Source organism: Mycteria americana, chromosome 2 (assembly GCF_035582795.1).
Source record: "Mycteria americana isolate JAX WOST 10 ecotype Jacksonville Zoo and Gardens chromosome 2, USCA_MyAme_1.0, whole genome shotgun sequence".
Classification (NCBI taxonomy): Eukaryota; Metazoa; Chordata; class Aves; order Ciconiiformes; family Ciconiidae; genus Mycteria; species Mycteria americana.
The window spans coordinates 36231500-36246053 of record NC_134366.1 but is presented as its reverse complement, the minus strand read 5'-3'; the positions used below and the strand labels follow the sequence as shown (position 1 = coordinate 36246053).

The window sequence follows — 14554 nt, the reverse complement described above, 5'->3', positions numbered from 1 at the left end:
GATAAACTAATGTGTATTGTTGAATAGTTTACCTATGCCTAGGGTATCCCCTACAGCATGCTCTTTTAGCTTTTAATAGTTTATCTTAATGATATGTTGCTCTTTTTTTCAGAATAAACTGTTCCAAAGGACAGTTGGTTTTAAGTGTTTTCTCAAAAATTAAGAGAAATCAGACATGAATTTGAAAAGCCAGTCTGCATCTCTTGTCTTCAAGTCTTAGTACTGATGATCTTGCTCTGTCTGAGATTGTGCAGGATGCTGGGCAGGGGAGTCCATCTTAGGCTACATGCTGAGGCAGCAGGCTCATTGTCTTGCAGTTGCCACAGTGGGGGAGGATTGAAAGATTTTCCATCAGCCTTTATTTCAGTGACCTTTTCCAAGTTAGGAATAGCAGTTGACTAGGAAAAATCTAAACAGTCATTTCTCTTCAGTGAGTCCATAGTTTTCTCTCGAGTTCTGTAAGCTGAAAAATAAATTGAAATTGAGAAGGTAATATTTTCTGTTTTCAAAATGTCATTTCTGCAAGTCTGACTTATTGAGCTTCCCATGCAATACATACTTGGAATTTATTAAAACTTCTGTATGTGAAGACTCCCATGCTTAATGCTTCCAGCAGCTTGCATAAGTGAGGTAGAATAAAAGTTCAAAGTAACGTCAGCATGCGAAATGTTAACAAGTGAAGGCGTGATAAGATTCTTTAAATATTCACAGGGACTTAATTTTCATCATCTGCTTAATGCAGTGACTACATAGTTTTCACAAACTGTGTTTGCTTATTTTTTCAGGCTGAAGGTTTTGGAACAGATGTTGGAAGATGTTAGCTGTGGATACTGGGGTTGTGGAGGAGTGGTTATCGGAGTTCAAGGTAATATACTCTCAGATACTTAGCCAGTAGTGTTTTCATTGCTGCTGGAGCACTATGCATGAGTGCTTGATTGCTGTAGAAAATGAAGAAAAATAGTAACCTTGGATTTTGCTGAGATAATGTGATATATACAAATGTCTGCTTGAAAGGATTTTTTTTTTTCCTTGCCCTCTTTGGGATAACATACTTCCTGATACAGAGCAGTGAAAATGTGTATCACAGATGAATGGTCGTCTTGGTTTGAGTACCGACTAGACTTGACAATAGGTTTTGCTCCTGATCGGCTTAGATACACTGGGAATGTGTTTTCCTATCTGTATAGTGAAGTATGATCTGCTTTGAAGGACTGCAGATAAGAAGTACTGTAAGACCTATGAATGGTAACTTTCAATGTACAGCTTCCAAAGGGTTGTTAAAAAGATTAGATTTATTTTACCCTCTGAAGTACTGGCAGAAAATCTGTTTAGTGTTAGAGAAGAGCTGTTCATGTCAACTGGAATTTGTGTTCTTTCAGAGTAATATGATATCCTGTAATAATGTTCACTAGCTGTGTACAGTCATTCTTGAGAAAACTTCTTAAAGTATGGATCTGCAAACTGCTATGTTTCACAGTACTGAAATTTCACAGTGAAATTTTGGTGGGGTTGCACCTGTGAAACTCTTGGGTTTTATGTTTCCCATCCACTGCCATTACATTCTGTATGAAACTGCCCACAAAATGATAAAACGCAGTGTGTCTTCTGGCAATTTTATTGTCCTGAGAATATGGTGATTTCCTTAGTAAGGATTTCTTTGTGAAACAAGTTTTAGTTTATAGGAAACTCTGATAAATAGTAACTTGTAATGGAAAATTGTTGTTGAAGTAGCTGTTATTTTAATGATAAAAATTGCTTTATCTAGTAGTTAAAATATTTTTATTTCAGACGCTGCCAGAAGCATCCATATCCAGCTATGCTACAAACTTGAAAGACAAGAGTGCTTTGATTTCCTCTCTTTACAAAGTAATTCAGGAGCCACAGAGTGAAGTGAGTATATTGGATCTCTCACACAAAATGTCTGACATAACACCAGCAGAATAAAATAAGACCTTGTGTGCTACTTAATTGTGTTCTAACTACCTGAACTACAGAACTACATGAAGAGTCTCTGTCAAAATGTTTGTTCTTAGCAATGACATACTACCATGGAAACAATTAATAAGTTTTGTAACCTACTGATCATAGTTAAGCTTGTAGATCATACTCGTGGGCTTCAGGAATTAGGTATAGAATTGAGAAATACTTTAAGGAATTGAAAAGATGTTTGAGACTGACAGAATACTTTCTGTAATTCAGTATCACTTGAATGTGAATCTATAACTATCAAAAGCTTGGCTGTTACAACCCAAGAGAACAATATTAGACAGGTTTACAATCCTTTTAAGTTATTGCTTAGGTTTTTTGCTGTTGTTTTAAACACATACAATATAAATATATGCATTTATACAGTGGATGTACCCTTGCTGAAATGATGGCAAAAAAAAAAGAAAAAAAACTGGGGGCAAGGGGGTAGGTTTACAATGTACCTGTGCCAGGAATGGTTCCATACCCTATGACTGTGCTTGTTTTAAAGTGTCCAGGTGAGTTCAGAACATACTGAGCTGGTTTTGGTTGTGTCTTGTTAACTGTATTGTCTCACTTTCTACCATCCAGCAAACTTTGTGTGTATTATTTTAAAATTGCACCAAGTCCTTAATTACTCTTCCAAAAAGACTTGGCATAAGGAACCTTTCCAAAGCTTGAGATGATTCCAGTAGTGGTCAGAGGATAAAATGCTTTCAGTATATATGTTTTTAGAGAGAATGGTGATGGAGAAACTCCCAGGTTGTCCAGCAAAGAAGAAATGTAATTTTACTTTGCTGCTCAGAAAGGCGTTCTGAGTCATTCTAACTACTGAGTCAAGCCTGTCTGGTCTTCAGAATGCGTATCAACATGTAAATTAATCTGATGAGTCTCCCTGTTGATAGCCAAATTGATATTTTCATGTGTTCTTTGACTTCTTGCTACTTCTGGCTATCACTAGGTTTCTCAGGGATCTTAGTAGCAGGGTTGTTAAGGCCCTGCGAATTCTGCTCTAAGAGGTTTTTGGGATAATTCTGGGGGCAAGGTATTGAAGATTTCCCTGTTAGTGAGACTTTGAATTGAAATGAAAAGCCAGTGCTGACACTGAGTGTTGTGCTGCTTTGGGAGAACAGTCCTAAAATCTTTATTTGGACTGTTCTCCAAGTACCTGTCGCTTTGTGGAAAGGGCTACTTGGAGCTTTCCACATTGTGAAAATACTTATAAACTAGCTGTTAAAAACACAAATAATTTCTTTCTACTGTTATTTGAGATCTATTAGCTGCATTGTATAATGTCAACTTGCTTTACAGTGTAGGATATGTGCTGTCCCTTCTTATCTCGTGTATGTAATGCAAGGGGGAAGGATTAATGCGTGAACACTACAAATACTGCTGAGATTAAAAACAGACAAACAACCCCATCTGTATACCTTTGAATATATGTACTTCTAATATAATAATTGTCTGTAACTTAAAATGTGTTTAATCTCGTTTTGGGGGATGGATTCTTTTTTTAAGCGTTTGAAAAGTAATCATATATTTGTATCTGTGACTGCGTTTTCCTGCTGGTTCATGTTTGCTCTTCATATGGGGTTTTTTGTTTGCGTTTCAAAAAAATTAATGAATTTGTGAGATAAATGAACTACTTCTTTGCTATAGCAAAGAAATATCCAATTCATAGTAGCTTTGTTAGTAAAGACTTTGTTAGTTACTTTTGAGATTCCTGGGCCACTGATAGGTGAAAAACATAATTCAATACAAGGAGAGTTTTCAGTAGATGTGAAGTTTTAAAGGACTTTTAATTGGCTCAAGAGTCCAACAGTAAAAAAAAAAAAAAAAAAAAAAAAAAACCAACAAAAAACCAAAAAACTTCTGAGGTTTCTTTCTTCACAAATTCAAGATGTTTTGCTTTCCACCTAAAACACTATTGCTGTCCTTTTAGATAGTAGCCATGCAGGTATTTGCATTAGGAAATAGAAAGTGTTTGGAGTGTCTAACACATTTGGATGCAGCTTAAAAGGAAGAGGGATGGAGTTGCTTGGACATTCTTCTGTTCCAGCATTAAAAATTGTTTCAGTCTAGATACCTTTTAGAACTGTTCTAGTGTAAAACAAAATCTTGAAACAGCAACAATCATTAGTGCGTTTTGATATTAGGTTGTAGCATGTGGTGGCATTTTGAGGAAGGAAATCTGTTTTTGTACTGATGATGCATTTAAATGTGCTGATATAAAGCTGTCTCAACTGAGATAACGATGTGAACATGGATACCTGTCATAGCTATTTATGTGCCTTTTAAAGTTCAAGCACATCATTCTGAACTGATACTTCATTAGAGGAAGCATGCAAATTGTGTGAAATATGTAAGCTGAAAATGGAAAGCGCTTGTGCTAGTAAAGTTTTCTAGAAGGATCTTTGATGTTCTGCTCTTAAAACTGATGACTAGTTTAGCTTGGCATGATTTTTTTTTGCCTTTGCTGTAGATTTTTCACAGGTGATTTTTCCAAAGAGAAGCTATATCTGTCAGAAGCTAAAAGTTCCTCTTTTTTTGAATGGATCAGATTGTCCCAAATTACTTCTTTAAAAAGAACCAAAACCTGCTAAGATCCTTTGGGTTCAGAAGTAACTTTGGGAGGTAAGAAATGTTAACTTGAATTTATTTGTATTCAGGAGGAAAAACTTAGGAAAGCAAGCAGACTTTTTTTTTTCTAGCATGGTCTTCTGGTGGTGTTGTCTCCTTTGCTGCAATAACGGGAGGAAAATATAGAAGAGTGGGTTTCTTACCTTTTTGAAAGCTTGCTCCATTGAAAAACTGAAGGTGTGACCTAGACAAATAGCAGAAGAACTGTTGTAGTTAGAATAAAATGGAAAAAGTGATCTGCCTGTTACTAGCAGTAAAGTACATATCTATATTCCAGTTTTTAAGGATTTTCAGAAAGGTGTTGAGTAATACTTTGCTTTCTGAACTGAAGTGCAGTGGCAATTCTAATGATTATGGTATCTTTTCTCAGTGCCATCTCTAAAATACTCTAAAATGCATGTCTGTTTTGGATTCCATCATTTTCAGGTTGAAACTTTTGGGGATTTTGTGCAGGAATACATTTCAGTGAAGGTCTATTACTAGCCTGAACATTCCTGGTTTTGAAATTAATTTAGAGTCTATTTCTGTGAGTCATGTAGATGAACTGTTAAGATGTTAAATCTTGGAGGTAAGGAACAAGTCAGCAAAAATAGTCCTTTAGGTATGTTACATTTGAATCCTGTCTTTCAGAGATTTGCAATTGGAGAATGTCACATTTTAAGTAATGCTTTTTTTATATACTAGCTGGAGCTGATAAAATTAATTCTAAATAGCTAGAATCTCAGATTTAATTTTGTAAAGTTCACTAATATAAATGCAACAGCTGCCTGGATTCTTTTTCAGGGAGTAGTTTCTTAGATTATAGGGTCCTCCTATTTGTTATTACTTGCAAATAAATGATTTGGAAGATTTAATGAAAAATCCCCTTTTTTCCTTCCCTACCCCACTTTTTTTTTTTTAGAAGAAATCCTTTTACAGTTCCAAACTCTTCTTGATGGTTTGCTGTGTTTGCTGCCAAAAAGTACTTTAGAGTATGTGCTTTTGAGTTTTTGCTTGAGAGTTCAGTGTCCAGTTCAGCTGGCTTTGAAAGCACCTACTGGTTTTGACAGTATTTTCCACTTGGGTTAGGAAATCTCCTATCTAGGTGACAAAATAAAAATATAACTTCTATACATTGGCACATGATGGTTTACACTATGTTTTGTCCTCTAGCGGAGGTAGGTGGTAGCACAAGAATGTGTATTAAATCCAGAAACACAGTGCAAGCTGATTGCTTAATTGTTTTAAAGTCTTTTTTTAACTTGTTCTAGCTCAATGTATTACTTCCAGTTCAATACATTACTTCCATTTATATCAGATTAGCAAATTTGATTGTAAAATTACTCTTGAGGCTTCCCATTTCTGTCTCAAACGTATAAATACATTGAAGTTTCTTGAAGATTTTAATGAGAGTGGAAAAGTGAACTAATTCTACTGTATACTAAGTTATTGTAATACTTTGAATTTGAGTGTTATGCAGCTCTTCTCTCGCTTGGTGGGTAAAAGCTTCTAGCAATTTGTGTGTACACTGTTGGAGTTTTAGAATAACAAGACCTTTTGTTCAGGTGCTTTTCCCGTATATTAGAGATATTGAGAGCATGGTATGAGGTGTGGTGATAACAAGTATCCTCTATTTATGCACTTGAGGCTAGAGGAAGTGAGCCAAAAATGAGAGAAAGGAGCCATTGGTATTCTTTCTTCACATGGGATGGAAGGCTCTACTTCTATCATCTGAAAGTATGTTATAAGGACTGAAAAGTGTATAAGGTGACTTGGGGAGTTATTGCATCAGTCACTCCCTAATAGCTAAAATGTAACATTTATCAGTTTACAGTTTTGTCAGAAGGATTTATCCACACAAAGTTGCAGTTTCTTGTAATGTTTTATTCATTCACAATTGTAATTTATATTTCAGCTTCTGGAGCCTGTTTGCCATCAGCTCTTTGAGTTCTATCGCAGTGGTGAGGAACAATTGCTACGATTTACGCTGCAGTTTCTACCGGAATTGATGTGGTGCTATCTTGCTGTCTCAGCCAGCAGAGATTTGCAGAGCAGTGGATGCATAGAGGCTCTTCTCCTAGGAGTTTATAACTTGGTTTGTATTCGCATGTAATTATTCCGGCCTAAAAATATTAGTGTGCTTTTGGGGGATACTATAGAGTATTTTACTGGGGAATAATTAACAATTTTATTTCGGAATTAAAATGAAGTGATTGAGTATCTTAGTTTTGACTCCTCATATTGGTGTCCGTGTCAGAAATCTGCAACGTGAACTTTTATCTTTTTATTTTGGTGAATATTTTCTCTGCTCTTTTTGTGGTTCCTGGAAAGTGTTAATGCACCAATGGCTGAAGGAGCCAAAGGAGTCCTCTTAATTTTTTTGTAACTTAATTCTTGGTATGGTGATTAAATTTACATTCTGCTTGAGAGCTTTTAGAGGTGCTACTTTTGAAATGGTTGCCCATATTTTCTGGGGTATTCTGACTATCTTGACTAGAAAACACAAAAAATCACTTTCAACAAATTCTTAGTACTTGACTGCTGAACAGATTGCTTAGCTTTGAGAAATTAAAGGTCTCCTTTCATTTTGTAATAACCTTGACATTTTTTTCATATTTTATATGAGAAGATACTGTTTGTTACTAAATTACTGCTTTGAAGAACAGAATTATGAAGGAACTTTTAAAAGCACCATATTTTGCTAATGCATTTAGTCTTTTTATGGCTATTATAAAAAGCTTAGTATTATTATGTCCATTGGGATTCTCTTCAGTGTAGTTTGTATGTTCTGGATGTTTTAGGACAGCTTTTTGGGAAGTGAAACAGTGATGAACTTCAAACTTCCTCTTCCCCTTCTGACAATTCGGAGAAGGCAGCTCCCATCCTTCTAAAAATAATCTCAAGTGTCTTTATCAAGCAAGTGAAAACATTTTTGCACCCAGGAGTCTACTTAAAAAGACCTGAGCCCTTATATTCAACTCTTCTTTAGGCAGAGTACAGGCTTCATGTGTTGTCTGTGTGCTTAGCTGTATCTGAGAAGAAAAACGTTCCTGGAAAGCATTTGGTATATCTTATGCCTTAAGTCAATTCACTCCTTTATTTCCATGATGAAGTCATCTAAAATGGTGGATGGATGTGGGTATGATCACTTGTCCTTCTGCTAAAAGAGATTACATCTGCAGTTAAGCTTGAAACCAGTCCAGTAACATCTTTTCTTAGCTATGAACAGTTTCTTCCTCAATTAGTAACATAGCCATCCATCTCCAGCTGCTTGGGGTCATAGGAGTTTTATAGCAAGCTTCTGTAGGAAGCTGTAGATCAACCTGATTTTTTGAAACTTCCCCCTCCCCTGCTTTAAGACATAATGAATGCTTATGCTAAAGTAATGCCATGTTACTGATGCTGACTTCTTCCCCTCTGTTGATGTCGTATAAAGTTTGTAAATTAAACAATCAAGATGGTACTGTTCTTCAGTATACAAGGTTGAAAAGGTAGTAGGTGACCTGTGTAGATACTTATTTTCTCTTTAACCAGATACTTTATGTTTTCAAAAGCAAGTGGAAAGATGTAGCCTAATACAAATAGTAATCCTTCTGTAAATATGTATGATGGTCTCTTGGAACTTGAGGGAATTAACATGCTCAACAGAGTCCTGCAGTTTCTTACTGAAGGAAATTGGAAAATTAAGTATTGCTCAGAATAATTTTAAATTCACTATGTTGTCGGGGTATGGAATTATTGTGGCTGAACCTTGAGATCACGAACTGGTTTGTTCTACCTTCAGCTGGAGACATAGAGTGGTAGAACATGCAGTTGATATTTCTGGCTTTCCTGGCTGTAGGTGTTGTTTTTTTCTAATACGCTTCAGATCTTGAAATGTACTCCTGAAACTTAATTACAAATCTGATTAGAATGAATAGTCAAAATATTGATATTTTTAGATTTTAAAAGTTTGGATGTAGCCAGTTTCTCTTCCCTTCTCCTCCCTTATGTTGAGGAAACTGTTTTCGACGTTGATGCAGAAGCAATATTGAAAATTAAAGTATCAGTGGTTTATATGGAGAGTGGAGGAGCTGTATAACTCTTCAGACGGAACAGCTCTTTATGCCTTTTTGATACTTCTCAGTCTTCCTTTACCACTTCATATTCTACTTTAAAACTCATGTCTTAATTACTGTATGAAGTTAGTCCTTCAGCCTTTCAAGGCATGGGTTTTAGGAGACAGTGAAGCTCCTCTCTGATCTCTACCTTTGGATATATGAAATCTACTGCTGAAATTTAGGAAAAAAAAAATAGTTCTTGTGTGTGTGGTGTTGGTTATGGGTCAGGTTTGCTCTGGAACTTCTGAAGTTTATGTGAAGTACTTCAGTGCTCTTCTGTGATACGTAGGCCCATCTTTTTTTGCCTTACCCATTAGTCTTCCGCTAACTTACAGGAGTGAGGAGTCTGCCAACATACTGCTATGGTGGTATCTTGCAGGAAAGTAGCTTCTCTAAAGCTTTGCATCCATGCTTCTTTTAACTCTCTCTGTAAGTATGGAATTATCAGACTTGGGCTTTTGCAAATACTATGATGTCTGCTACTATCAAACCATATGAGGTTGCAATCATTCCAGAGCTATAATATTTCCAAAACAAATTACTTGTAGAGTCATTACTTGAGGAGTAAATAGTTTTCAGAACAGAATTATTGAGCATTAACATTCACAATTAGCAAATAATGTATAATTAAAAAAGATAACACTGTTTAAACATATTGAGATTTCCCATTAGTGCTTTTAAGGTAGACTATATATGCAAATGCATGTGCCCTTTGCTAAGTCATTTGAATAGTTTTCAGAAACAAAGCAAATGCACTGCGATAGAAAGCAAATACAGAGATAACTTCTAGCTTGTAGCTTGGATTGTTATAGTATCCCTATCTGTCCCTATAATTATTTGTTGGCTTTCTTTATCCATTCACCCCCACCCAGCTTTTAACATTTTTGAATGTCTGCTTTCTGTAGCACAGTGTAACCATTGGTATCTTCTGTCTTTTTCAGGAGATAGTTGACAAAGAGGGACATAGCAAAGTGCTGAGTTTCACAATTCCGTCTTTGTCCAAACCTTCAGTCTATCATGAAGTAAGTGACATCTACAACATAAACTTGTTACTGATCGAGAAAGACAGTATGCTTTGGGGGCCTGTTTGTTAAGAATAAAAGTGAAAAGTAATTTTAATGTGTTGCATAACAACATAGGAACATATTTTTGTCTTCTGAGTAGTGCTAACTGGTCTCTGAGGCCTCTTCAAGACTGAGTAGTCATAACTCCATAATATCCATGCACCAACTATGTCTCTTTTTTCTGTTCTGAAGCCAAATACCTTATCTGGTGTAACATAACTTCACAAATGTAAGATAGCTAAGCAGTCAGATAACCTTAAGCCTGTTGAAAATGTATGTACAAATATGATGTTGATTGTTGTCTATTTTCACTTGCATTGTAGCAAGACTTCAGGCGGACATGTTTTGAATGACCCTTTTTCCTTTAGCCTTCCAGCATTGGCTCCATGGCTCTCACTGAAGGAGCTTTATCGCAGCATGGTTTGTCCAGGGTCGTATACAGTGGACCTCATCCTCAGAGGGAGATGTTAACAGCACAGAACAGGTGAAATTGTGTAACAGGATTTTGCTTGAGAATCACTAATGAATCTTAACTTCTTATAATTTTTAGCATAGTTAGAGACTGAAGGTGGATAGGTGTATGCTGTGTTTTGTGGGGGTTTTTTTGTTTTTAAACACGTGTAAATGTAGATGCAGAAAGACTAGCAGTGCGTATTACTACATGAAGAGGAAAAGCTTACAGAACCAAACTACTTGGTTGTCAACTTTATTGAAAGGAAATAGCAAATCTGTTCAAATAACTCTTGCATATTTCTGTGTAAACTTGTTTTCTTTTCAAAAATAAAATTGGTAATGTAATTCTAATGTTTCTTGTAAATCCCAGGTTTGAAGTGCTGACTTTCCTTCTGCTCTGTTACAATGCTGCCTTAAGCTACATGCCTGCAGTTTCTCTTCAGTCGTTGTGTCAAATTTGTTCAAGGTAATTTCTGTAGGTTGATTACACTTAAAATGGCATTTTCAACTTGAAATGCAATCAGTTTGAACTCTTTCTTTTTTACAAAAAAGAAAAGCTTCAGGTTCCCAAAAGCTGTTTGTAAACTTGACTTTTTTTTCATAAGTGTTTACAGCTGCGTTATTTGCTTTTAAAGTATCTCTTATATAACTTTGGGCTGAGATCTCAAAATGGGGAAGCAATGACCCAGCTTATATGCAGTACTGTTAAGTGGAGAAGTCAAATCAAGGGAACTGTCTGTTTTTAACCAAAGTAGTTGTAGGTGTGTTAACTAAATAAAATCAGAAATGTCTTCTAAAATCTTGATAAATGTTGCATTGCAAGCTTACTAAATATATTTGGATGTTGTGCAAGTTGAAACTTTCTTGAAATTATAGTAGATCTTGAAACTAGAAATACATCCGTTCTTACAGATACTCTGGGTATTTCCAAAATCTGCTGTTACTTCAAAAACACCTCCAAAAAACCACCTCAGCTTTAATTACAGTGTCTATTTTTGATCCATTTCTTTTTTCAAAGAGGAAGAACTGGTAGTAAACATGTCTATCACCTAGATTTTTTGAAAGTGGACTTTGGGTTGAGGAAAAAATTAGAATGCTCTCATTAACCCAGGAAACCCAAGAGAGACCTAGAAGTCAGCTACAGCAACTTTTTACCAGTCATAGTTCCCAGGTTCCTCACACAAACAAAACATGGTAATGTATGCCTGTAAGATCCTCTACTCTTCAGAAGCGGTGAGAGGTCATTGGAGCACTTGGCAATATTTACAAGAGTCTTTACAAGATCTCTGTTAGATATGCTGGTTTAAAATTTAAAGGTGGAAAATATTTTGGAGCTAAGGATTGTGGACAAGAGACTGATGTTGCTTATTCTGCTTGGTTAGGTTTTGATTGTATTTGGGATAAATAATTTTCAAAAAGCCTCCAAAAAACCCCAAACAAATTACCAGTCGATGCAAGCAAATCTTTCTGCTTCAAAATATTGAATGTTTGGATACTGAATTATTTGATACTATACAATTTGACTTTTATCTTAGTTCTTCATTCCCTACTGGTTTTGGCATCCATGTTTCTCTGCTTACTGAAAATCTTGCCCTGACAGCATTTTAGGGAATCAAGGGAATATGTGTCAGAAGACCAGAATATCTGTCAATATCCTGTTTGGATGTGGTGCTGACAAAATTCTCAGAAGAAACTATAGAATAACTCCTTCAATTGGTTTGAGCAGTGTTGAATTTAGGTTTATTTTGGAAGATTTGTATGAAAGCAATCTACAATGAATGTGCTTTCTTCTAGTAAGTCTAATTCAATTTTTATGACTTCTCTAAAGAGGCAAAAGCTTGTAGTACTTCTTATTTAGAAACATGAACTGTAAATGTGACAATTGCAGTACAAAATATTTTGTGCTGATCTCAAGTGGTGTAAATCCAGATTTTTTGCATTTGGGCATCTTCAGTTACTAAGTCTCTTTTCATGAGAATGTTATCTTACGCTGATGAAAAGCGAAGCAGTTCTGCTGATGTCATTCTAGCCTGTTTAGAGGAAGTAACTCAGAGTAGGGCTTTTAAAAACTAATCAATACTGGCATCAATAGAATGTCTGTATTAAGGTCTTTTCTATATAACTGTCAGTGTCAACTGATCACATTCCTGTTGTGAGTTCACTATTTTCCCCCCAAAATACTTACTGTATCCCTATACAGTAGCATCTAGTAAATGCATAAATATATACATCGGCATAAAAATGACCTGGTTAGATGTTTTTTATGTAAACTAGCATTTTTGTTTAAACTGGACACTTGCTGCTGCCTCCACCCCTCAGGCTTTACACAACACTGAAATGCTTATTATTTTAGTGGATTTAAGTGTCATCTTTGAGTCAAACCATTGATAGAAACTATGGACTACCTGGAACTAAAGTGTTGCCCAAGTTCACAGAATCACAGAATTGTATAGGTTGGAAAAGACCTTTAAGATCATCGAGTCCAACCGTAGACCTAACACTACCAAGACCACCACTACACCATGTCCCTAAGCACCTCATCCAAACGTCCTTTAAATATCTCCAGGGATGGCGACTCAACCACTTCCCTGGGCAGCCTGTTCCAATGCTTGACAACCCTTTCAGTGAAGAAAAATTTCCTCATATCCAGTCTAAACCTCCCCTGGCGCAACTTGAGGCCGTTTCCTCTTGTCCTGTCACTTGTTACCTGGGAGAAGAGACCGACCCCCACCTCGCTACAACCTCCTTTCAGGTAGTTGTAGAGAGCGATGAGGTCTCCCCTCAGCCTCCTTTTCTCCAGGCTAAACAACCCCAGTTCCCTCAGCCGCTCCTCATAAGACTTCTGCTCCAGACCCTTCACCAGCTTCGTTGCCCTTCTCTGGACACGCTCCAGCACCTCAATGTCTCTCTTGTAGTGAGGGGCCCAAAACTGAACACAAGATTCGAGGTGCGGCCTCACCAGTGCCGAGTACAGGGGCACGATCACTTCCCTAGTCCTGCTGGCCACGTTATTTTTGATACAAGCCAGGATGCCATTGGCTTTCTTGGCCACCTGGGCACACTGCTGGCTCATATTCAGGCAGCTGTCAACCAGCACCCCCAGGTCCTTCTCTGCTGGGCAGCTTTCCAGCCACTCTTCCCCAAGCCTGTAGATTTGCATGGGGTTGCCGTGGCCCAAGTGCAGGACCTTGCACTTGGCCTTGTTAAACCTCATACGGTTGGCCTCAGCCCATCGATCCAGCCTGTCCAGGTCCCTCTGCAGATCCTTCCTCCCCTCCAGCAGATCAACACTCCCACACAACTTGGTGTCATCTGCAAACTTACTGAGGGTGCACTCGATCCCTTTGTCCAGATCATTGATAAAGATATTAAACAGAACTGGCCCCAACACAGAACCCTGGGGAACACCGCTTGTGACCGGCCACCAACTGGAGTAAACTCCATTCACCACCACTCTTTGGGCCTGGCCATCCAGCCAGTTTTTTACCCAGCGAAGCGTATGCCCATCCAAGCCATGAGCAGCCAGTTTCTCCAGGAGAATGTTGAGGGAAACCGTGTCAAAGGCTTTACTGAAGTCTAGATAGACAACATCTACAGCCTTCCCCTCATCCACTAGGCGGGTCACCTTGTCATAGAAGGAGATCAGGTTGGTCAAGCAGGACCTGCCTTTCCTGAACCCATGCTGGCTGGGCTTGATCCCTTGGTTATCCTCTACATGCCGTGTGATGGCACTCAGGATGATCTGCTCCCTCAGCTTCCCCGGTACCGAGGTCAGGCTGACAGGCCTGTAGTTCCCTGGGTCCTCCTTCTGGCCCTTCTTGAAGATGGGTGTCACATTAGCTAATCTCCAGTCAGCAGGGACCTCCCCAGTTAGCCAGGACTGCTGGTAAATGATGGAAGTTGCGTAATAATAGCCTCTTCTGGGGGATAAAGAGGAGGAAAATGGGATGGGATTTTTGTGGGGGAGTTATTCAACCTAGTTAATTTCAGTAACTGGCTCATGTGGTTTAGGACTAGGTAAGAGTCAAAAACAGCTTTCATGCTTTAACTTTTACCATGTATGGACAAAATGAAATATGAGACAATGAACTCTTTTGGTTCCAACATCTTAAGCATATATAACAGAAGAGTCAATTTGATTCACTTAACTGGAAGCAAGATTTTTGTTTTAGCTAGCTGTGTGTATACTTTACAGGTGAACTCTGTCTTTTAAGATACAATTTTATTTGTATTCTGGTTTCTAAAAATTTAGTTTTAAGTCATTTGAATAGAGAGACACAAATCACAATGCAATCTGAAGTAATGTATTCCTAATAATGATAAAATCTGAGTTTAAAATCTGAATTAATAAGC

General features: G+C 37.4%; 1 protein-coding gene across 3 annotated transcripts in view; it reads left to right on the top strand.

Annotated features, from left to right (window-relative positions):
- Positions 1-14554, top strand: part of HYCC1 (hyccin PI4KA lipid kinase complex subunit 1) — a 52563-nt gene that overhangs the window by 20676 nt on the left and 17333 nt on the right. For all 3 annotated transcript variants that reach the window (XM_075492981.1, XM_075492979.1, XM_075492980.1), the window contains exons 2-7: positions 786-865; positions 1789-1890; positions 6500-6679; positions 9626-9706; positions 10117-10232; positions 10572-10667. In XM_075492981.1, coding sequence (XP_075349096.1) covers positions 815-865; positions 1789-1890; positions 6500-6679; positions 9626-9706; positions 10117-10232; positions 10572-10667 — 626 coding nt within the window. In that variant the 5' untranslated portion in view covers positions 786-814. The remainder of the gene's footprint in view (positions 1-785; positions 866-1788; positions 1891-6499; positions 6680-9625; positions 9707-10116; positions 10233-10571; positions 10668-14554) is intronic.